Source organism: Octopus bimaculoides, chromosome 1 (assembly GCF_001194135.2).
Source record: "Octopus bimaculoides isolate UCB-OBI-ISO-001 chromosome 1, ASM119413v2, whole genome shotgun sequence".
In the NCBI taxonomy this organism is placed as follows: domain Eukaryota; kingdom Metazoa; phylum Mollusca; class Cephalopoda; order Octopoda; family Octopodidae; genus Octopus; species Octopus bimaculoides.
In genome coordinates this window covers 35,558,931-35,567,897 of record NC_068981.1, presented here as the reverse complement: position 1 = coordinate 35,567,897, position 8,967 = coordinate 35,558,931, and the positions used below count along the sequence as shown (strand labels likewise).

Below are 8,967 nucleotides of genomic sequence, written 5' to 3'. Positions count from 1 at the left end.
CTAGGGGTCAGCCACACTTAAGTGGCAATATACTTCACTTTATCGTGCAGTTACTGTTAATACCTAATTTAGAGAATTAACATTGCTTGTTTTCACTTTTTCGATATCAGTGAAGAATTTCACTGGAAAAAGGTACATAAGATTGCCAAGAATTTATCTCTGTCATCGCAGATCGGACGCCGACAAAGGGAAATAACCCTGAAACCCGGGTCCGTTCGTGCGACAGATTTCGATGGGAGGGATAACTTCCCTTGGCAAACAGGACACAGTCGTGTGTCGATAAGCCAGCTGGAGGAGATGTCCTCCTGGGGCTAAAAGCAACAGTAACATCCACCCCTAGGGGTCAGCCACATTTAAGTGGCAATATACTTCACTTTATATATATATATATATATATATATACATAAAAATATCTATCCATTCTACCCAATGTACTGGGTTCTGTATCAGATAATGTTTGCACTATTTTAATATACTTTACAACTCATACAAAAGCACCCATTACACTCTCAGGGTGGTTGGCATTAGGAAGGGCATCCAACCGTAGAAACCATACCAAATCAGATTGGACTCTGATGCAGCCTTCCAACTTGCCAGCCCTGATCAAACCATCCAACCCATGCCAACATGAACAACAGACGTTTAATGATGATGATGTGTGTGTGTGTGTTTGTGTGTGCATGCATGTACATGCACCCACATATATAAATAATATCTCTCTAAACAATTGTGAACAGGTTTTCAAGTGCTAAAAATTAAAAGAGACATAGACTGAGGAAAGCAAATGCTGCATTAATTACCTGAGCAATAGCTTGTCCAAGTGGAAGCCAATCTGGAGTGGCATATGGCAATGATTCTGAGATACTAAAGCCACAGTTTAAAGATGCCGTGTAAGTAAATGGGAATACAACTACAAACTGGTGCTGTTTCTGAACAATTCGGCCAACAGATACTCCTTTTCTAACCAATAGTTCAGGATTCATCTGAAAGAACATAAGTAAATAAATTTACTGAAAATTCAAATTGAAAGTGAAAATGAAGATGAAAATATTTATCACTTAGAATTAATTACTTTAACTTGATATATTTCTTGCAAGGTAATTTATTTTATCCAATAACTGTGTAAATATATATTAAATGGCATTTAAAAAAAAATGCTAGCTCATTTCTTTTCATGACAATGAATTTAGCAAAAGCACTCAATTCACCACAAAACTTCTGCTGAAAATACTGCAAATAAATTGCATGGTTATGATGACAAGGGTTCCAGTTGAACCGCTCAATGAAACAGCCTGCTTGTGAAATTAATGTGCAAGTGGCTGAACACTCCACAGACGCACACACCCATAACATATTTCTTAAGGAGATCCAGCATGACACACTATATGACAAAGCTGGTCCTTTGAATTACAAGTACAACTTCTTTTTGTCAGCTGAGTGGACTGGAGCAACGTAAAATGAAGTGCCTTGCTGAAGGACGGACGCAAGGCACCACTGGGAATGAAACTCATGAGCTGAATACCCTAACCACTAAGCCATGTGCCTTCATTCTGCTGCAAATAAACACTATAAGGCTGTACAACCAAATACTGTAAACACTGTACTAGTGTCCCTGTAAGCTTAATTGTCATGGCACGTGTAAAGACATTCGAGCGAGATCGTTGCCAGTGCCGCCAAACTGGCTCCTGTGCAGGTGGCACGTAAAATACACCATTTTGAGCGTGGCCGTTGCCAGTACCGCCTGACTGGCCTTCGTGCCGGTAGCACATAAAAGCACCCACTACACTCTCGGAGTGGTTGGCGTTAGGAAGGGCATCCAGCTGTAGAAACTCTGCCAAATCAGATTGGAGCCTGGTGTAGCCATCTGGTTTCACCAGTTCTCAGTCAAATCATCCAACCCATGCTAGCATGGAAAGCGGATGACGATGATGATGATGATGATTCCTCCCAAACTTACAACTGACTGCTAGCTATTCTGTTCTAGAGATATGTTCCAACAAAGTCACTGCGCAGTTAGCCTGCTAGAAATAGCAGCCAAATATGCCTCAAACTTAGCACTACCATCTTAAAACTATTGCAAGTTCCAGTCCTTGTTGCAGTGTGGTGGTTTGTGTGTTTCACTGACCCTGAGAGCTTTGCCAGTGGAGTGCAAGCCTCTGGTTAAGGCCTCCCATGCTAGACAGATCAAAGGATAGAGGCCAGACTAATATGGACCACCACTTCTCAGAAGTAAAAATGAATCTGTATAGGGCCAACATCCCTACCTAGAAAACATCAAAGTTACAGAAACACTGATGACAATCTAAAAGCAAGACCTGGGAGAAGAAGGCCTTTCCCTCAGAGAAACATGCAGGATACTGAGGTAGACTCACAAATGTAGGAATCCGACTGGAGAGAAGCAGAAAAGAGCCCAGGATCAAGAACAGAGGAGCAAAGTTGTCAATGGCTTATGCTACATGGTGAGTAATGGGCTAAAGTATCTTAAAACAAAGAAGGATACATTGGATTATGTAATCTCTAATATACAAATAGATGGAACAAATTTGGCTGGAAGAGAAGTGTCATTCAAGCAAATGTCACACCAATCAGAACAGCAAACAAATCTCTTTCCAATTACAGTTTATTGCTTTAAAATAATGGATAATGTAGTCCTAGATACACTATGTCTGAGAAAAGACTGCATGATCAAGGTAGAAATACTTTTGACCAAAGATTTACTCAATCAGAGTTGGCCTTGGGCTAAACAAATATTTACCAATGAAACTGTTGGATCGTAATGATGGATTATGATGAAGATAATTATAATGATGACGACAACAATAATAATGATGGTTTCTTTTATGATAATAGTTCAAATGCATAATGAAAATATACCATAATAAAATCTTCTTTGAACCAGCCGTCATCATCCCACACATGACCTGGAACAAGTTCTTTGATTGCTGCTTTTAGATTCTGCTTCAGTTGCTTTGGAATGGAATACCTGTTAATGGGATAAGATTAGATTAAAATACACACTAAAAATCCAAGATGTGTGTGTACATGCATGTGTGTGTGTGTGTGTGTGTGTGTGTGCATATATTGGGTTTTGATGAAATTTTTAAAGATATAATTAGTAAGGACTTGGGTTCTAGTTCCACTTCAAGACCAGAATGTAGTAATAAAAGTATTTGAGAAGTCCTAAACTATGATATAACCAATTACAAGCTTGTAAAATTGTGAATGACAAGAAAAATATATACAACCTAACATTTTAATATTATAAACTCATTTATCCAGACAGCCATGTCTTTTATATTTATGAGTTGAACAAGTTTCCAATTATAAATATTTACCAAAACAAGTGTCTTTCTAATAAACTGGCTTGCTCAAAACCAACCATAGTTTCTGTCTCAGGTAGAATATGATATGTTTAAAACATTTTTGATTTCCATGTGTACAAAGATATTAATACCAAATGTAAAAGCTGTTCTCTTAGCTCAGTCATAAGAAACAGAAAAATACTACAGCAAACAGCCAACAATGACGGCACCAACACAACAATCATTGTTTCTATGTTCATTTTTCAACACTGACAATCTGTTGACCAAAACTTCTTTAGGCTGTATTTATAGCCAGAGGTCTTATCTGAAACCAAACTGTATGAGTTTTCAAGTAAGGTACATCATTCCCTTGGTCTTCACATGATAAAACTCCTGAGCTACTAGATATATTGTTTATGCAGGTCATATTAAATCCCACCATCAGCCAAGGCACTATTGTGAAGATACACGGAGGCAAACACATACACACACACAGAACTTCTATACAGTTTCCATCTACTAAATTTCATTCACATGGCATTGGTCAACCTAAGGCTATAGCTGAAGGAATTTGCTCATGCAGAGGATTGAATCACAAGCCATGTGGTTGCAAAACAAACTTCTTAACAACACAGTCATGCCTGCACCTATTATTACAAAGAAATATGAGAAATCCTTGTTACTTACCAAATGAGATCAGCCCCAGTATGTAAATAATGGATGTAGGGCAAGCTGTGTCTGCTGGTTGACCAGCATGAAGTTGTGAATAACATTCCAATATGGAGCACAGGCAGTGTAACACCTAAACAAAGAAAATACTTTTTTAATAAAGAATAATTACATTCATTAATAGCTAATCTTTTGGTTATATTCTCAGTGGAATTCATAAAATTTATGATAAATTCTGAAAAGAATGAGCAATCTTGGCTAGCTCATATTCACTTTGGCCATTAGCAGTACAATCAGCAGTCAGACAAATGTAGATTCATCTTGTATTTGTTACAGTACACACAACTACACTTTGCATCACATTCTGTACAGTTTGATTACAGATCAGAACTGAGAAATGTTGAGCCAATGAAGAAGTCTCAACATGACCTGCTAGAAAGAGCCAAATCCTTAATATCACATCCTACCATCTTAAAAAAGGAGAGGAGCAGACAAGATAAGGCAGTTGTAGATACTTTTATAAAGACAATTTTGTCACAGCTGAAACCGCTTTGATACTCTCGCTTAATTAAGACTGACCTGAGGCTAAACAATGATAACAATAAAGCTAGAGTCAGCAGTTGAATGTTACTCCCAAATATTTCATCATACTACAACTTGAAAACCAGAGTTTGTTTGTGACCTCATAACTTAATGGTTAAGAAACCAACAGAATAAGTACCAATTTGTTTGACCACACCTTTCAAAATGGTGCCCCAGTATGGCCAGCATTCAATGAATGAAACAAGTAAAAGATAAAAGACGGTCCCACCTGTGACCATTATGTTGTCTTTTATCAAGCATAGTGTACATAGGACTACATTATCTTATATGCCCTTCTTTTTAGTAACCAGAAGGGTGATGAACAAGTTTTTGCTACTAACATTCAGCAAGGGGACCAAGTACACAGATTCCCTTGTTGGTTTCCATTAAGCATTCAATGCATTTAAAGAAAATAAGGTTTGAAAATTATGAAAATGTTTTAGCATCTTTTTAATAACATGCATTCAGAAACAATAACCTTGATGAATATTTAATCTGAGAAAGTGATTTTGGGGGTCAAACAATGATTTGCTGTATTGTTAAGAGGGAGAATAACCTTTTCAGAATTCTCAATTTAAGTGTATTAAGTTAATTGCTAAATTTTATACCATTTCTCACTTTTTTGAATAAGAATTAAAAGATTTGAAAACAAAATGGTATCACATAATATTGTTTATCTACACAAATATTTTTGTTCATCTATTATGTAATAAATGAAATTATTTAAAGTACAAAGATTTACAATAGTAAAATGAATGTCACCACTCACCAGGTATTGGTCCCAAATGTCTTAATACTGATAAAGGATTTTGAGATAATACATTGAAGTTCCAGCCATGTCTGAAATAAACAATACAAACAGCTACAGTTAAGTAAATAGAAACTATTATATATTATTGACATCAAAATCAATGGAGCCATTCTTTTTACATTCCAGAAATCAGTTAAATAACATTGCTTAACCACATCTGTTTAAATTTAGAGTGATAGTCAATATGGCCAATAACAACAATAAGTAGAAGTCTTAAGTAGAAAAGTATTCTTTTCATTAAAAATAGCACCTACCTACCAAACTGTTATACATTCGTATGTATCTAGATAACTAACAAGAGACATAGCAGTTTTCAATATATGAACAATTTATACAAAGGATATAATAGATATAATATAAAGGACATTAAGGCAAATATATATAAATAACTGCCATCATCGCCATCATCATCAATTCATATAAAACCAACTAAATCTAAGTTGGGATGTAGGTCTACTTATCACCTACTTTAACACTGTCACGATTCAGGGTGCTTTTAGTGGAAGTTACTCTTTTGGAAGCATTCACACCAGATCTTAAATGAGGATGTTACTTCCAACACTGCTCTACTCCTTGAATAGTGCCACTGTTTCTGAGAGTGTAAAAAATTCTCATTTGGTGGAATGAGAGACCTGAAATATAGATAGCATTTCAAGAGGCTACCTATTTAGAAGCATATAATCCTATATCCCCTTCTCCATCAGTTTAAAACCAACATCCCAGCACACACACACACAGACTTTTAGGATTGTAACCACCTGCCATTGACTTCTAGGTGAGATATTTACAGAGATCAACACAATGGCTAAAGAGAACATATGACTTATGAATTCTTATTCCTTCACTCACCAAAATAATTCCTAAATGAACTTAATATAATTGAAAATATTCAGCTCCAAAGAATGCTTAAAAAATAAGTCTGGATGTCATGAGGATGATAGAGACTCAGTTACATAAATCATGCTCCAAAATATAACAAGTATAACATGAACACATTTAATGGCATTAGAATATTAGTTTCAAATTTTGGCACAAGACCAGCAATTCTAAGGGAGAGGAGTAGTCAATTCAATCAACCCAAGTACTCAACTGGTAATTATTTCACCTACCACAAAAGAATAAAAAGCAAAGTCAACCTCAATGATATTTGAACTCAGAACATATCATCATCATTTAACGTCTATTGTCCATGCTGGCATGGGTTGGACAATTTGACTGGGCTGGCACGCAGGAAGGTTGCACCAGACTCCAGTCTGATTTAGCATGGTTTTCTATGGCTGCATGTCCTTCCTAATGCCAACTACTCTGAGAGTGTAACGGATGCTTTTACATGCCACCAGCACAGGTGCCATTTGCATGACACCGGGGTGTGTTTATGTGCCACCTGCACGGGTGCCAATCTGTGTGATACTAGTATCTGCCATGACTGTGATTTTGCTCGGCTTCATGGGTCTTCTCAAGCACGACATAATGCCAAAGGTCTTGGTCATTGCTTCCATGAGGCCCAAAACTCTAAAGGAACTCAGCCCTTTGCCTCCATGAGGCCCCCATTAGTTCATATTTCCATATACTTAACTATAGATTAGTGACCATCAGATTAAGAACATGAAACCTTTCCAAAGGCCTTATAAGTCAATGAGTGCTAGATACTATGCCTCATTAAAAACTTCTCCAGTTGTTTTACAAGGAAGAGAATATTAGAAGTACCTCTTCCCAGCACCAAGCCAAACTGCATTTTATCCAGACTAATTCTCATCCTAATTAGTTATGCTGTGACTCTTCCAATATCTTTCATAACCGAGACATCAACTTGATACCTCCTATAACTTACTCTTACTACAGCCTCTCCTCTATCCTTGTAATAGTCAATGAAGATACTGCTACACCAGCAAAACATAGTCACAAGAAATACAGCTAAGCATTTTGACTGACTTGCTAAAGTCCAAGTAGCAGTCACACAGAACAAACATTAAGCTACCAAACTGGATATCATAAAACATTGAGATTAGCTCCCTATGGGTCAACCATTGACTCAACAAATTCATAATTATCATTAAACTTACTTGGTGTATGGGCTATCTTTCTTGCAAGGAAAGAATGTTCCCTGGTTCCCTGAGTTAATATGTCCACACTGGACAACAACATGTGATGACGCTTCTTCAACAACTTTCCAGTAATCTGACTGAAATTGCAAGAGAAATTACAAAAAAAAATTAATCATAACATGGCAAAAATATTGACTGTTTCAAACACTCCTATTGTACCTAAACAGCCTTAGTGGGTGGCTGGCTGTTTGTAATGTAGTTTTACTGCCTAGATGAGCCAACGGATGACATTGACCATTCGCAGTATTTCCACAATCCTTAAAACTATAGTTAACCATGTTGCTCTCAAGCCATACATATATTTTGATTTTTTTTAACATGAAATAGCAGTAAAGAGTTGTTCCCCTTGAACAAGTATTTGCGTATGCGCGCGATAGTGCTACCAGCGGTTCCATTGGTGCTTTGATGTGCCAACTAGGAACGTAAGTTATCGTTAAAAATGCAAGAGATAACATCCTACCATGATGGCCACAGTCGGATAGACCCTTGATCAAAGATCTACTCGTTCAGAAGTGACTCGGAGCTAAACAACTAAAACTTAAGAAATGATTTCTGAGTATTTGATTGATCACCTCCATACTATATCAGCACAAGCAGAACTTCACACTTCTTTCTAAATAAGTTACCAATGATTCTTTCAAGGTATGAGATATTAAGTAAGACTTGACGTCTTCATCTGATTAATTATCTCACTTTATTTTCTACCAGCTCAGCATGATTGAATCTTAGCTGACTAACGTTAGGACCACTGAGTTACTTTAACCACCACACAATGACAACATGATGAGCTATTACACTCTTAAAACAAATAACAATACTGTAGCCATTACCCCAAGACAAAAATCAAGAAAACTTTTTTATAAATTGGTAAAAGAAAACTTTAACATTAGGAAGTCTGGAGAGATGAACGGAAGGAGCAACCTCCTAACAGTGGCAACCACCACAGAACCACAGCTCAGTTCCTATGGTGTAACAAGAAAACTGGATATATGTAACAGGGTGGAGTCAAGACAGTAGAACAGTTGCTAACCCACATCAATGGGAATATGAATCTATATTCAACATGTCAGGTTATCTCCATAAGCCAGACTACTTCATGTTGCACTGTCCAACCACTTTGATCCTGGAGGAATATGAAACAATCCATGAAGATGGTGAGGCATAGATATTTGGATTACTATAGCCCCAGGTTAATCAAAGCCTTGTGAATGGTTTTAGTAGATAGAAACGAAAGAAGCCCATTGTACAATACATATGTATGTTACTGACTCTTTGTCTTGCCATCATGTGATAGTTGTAAGCAAATGTCACCATCATGGAAGTGGTGTCTTCTTTCCAATCTTCCCTGTCTAGTCATGGAGAGATGTTACCTTACCTGGAAACAAGGGAGGGTTGGCAACAGGAAAGTCATCCACCTCAACATAATCTGTCCAACCCATACAAGCATGGAAAAGTGGGCATTAAAATGTTGATGAAGCATCAATTAATTAATAAATAG

At 37.0% G+C, this 8,967-nt stretch overlaps 1 protein-coding gene across 4 annotated transcripts in view; it reads right to left on the bottom strand.

The window, feature by feature from the left end:
* Positions 1–8,967, bottom strand: part of LOC106878978 (protein Jumonji) — a 203,713-nt gene that overhangs the window by 11,627 nt on the left and 183,119 nt on the right. For all 4 annotated transcript variants that reach the window (XM_052966146.1, XM_014928354.2, XM_014928353.2 and 1 more), the window contains 5 exons: positions 7,428–7,546; positions 5,323–5,393; positions 3,990–4,104; positions 2,875–2,983; positions 801–983 (listed from right to left, as the gene is read on the bottom strand). In XM_052966146.1, the coding sequence (XP_052822106.1) occupies positions 801–983; positions 2,875–2,983; positions 3,990–4,104; positions 5,323–5,393; positions 7,428–7,546 (597 nt within the window). The remainder of the gene's footprint in view (positions 1–800; positions 984–2,874; positions 2,984–3,989; positions 4,105–5,322; positions 5,394–7,427; positions 7,547–8,967) is intronic.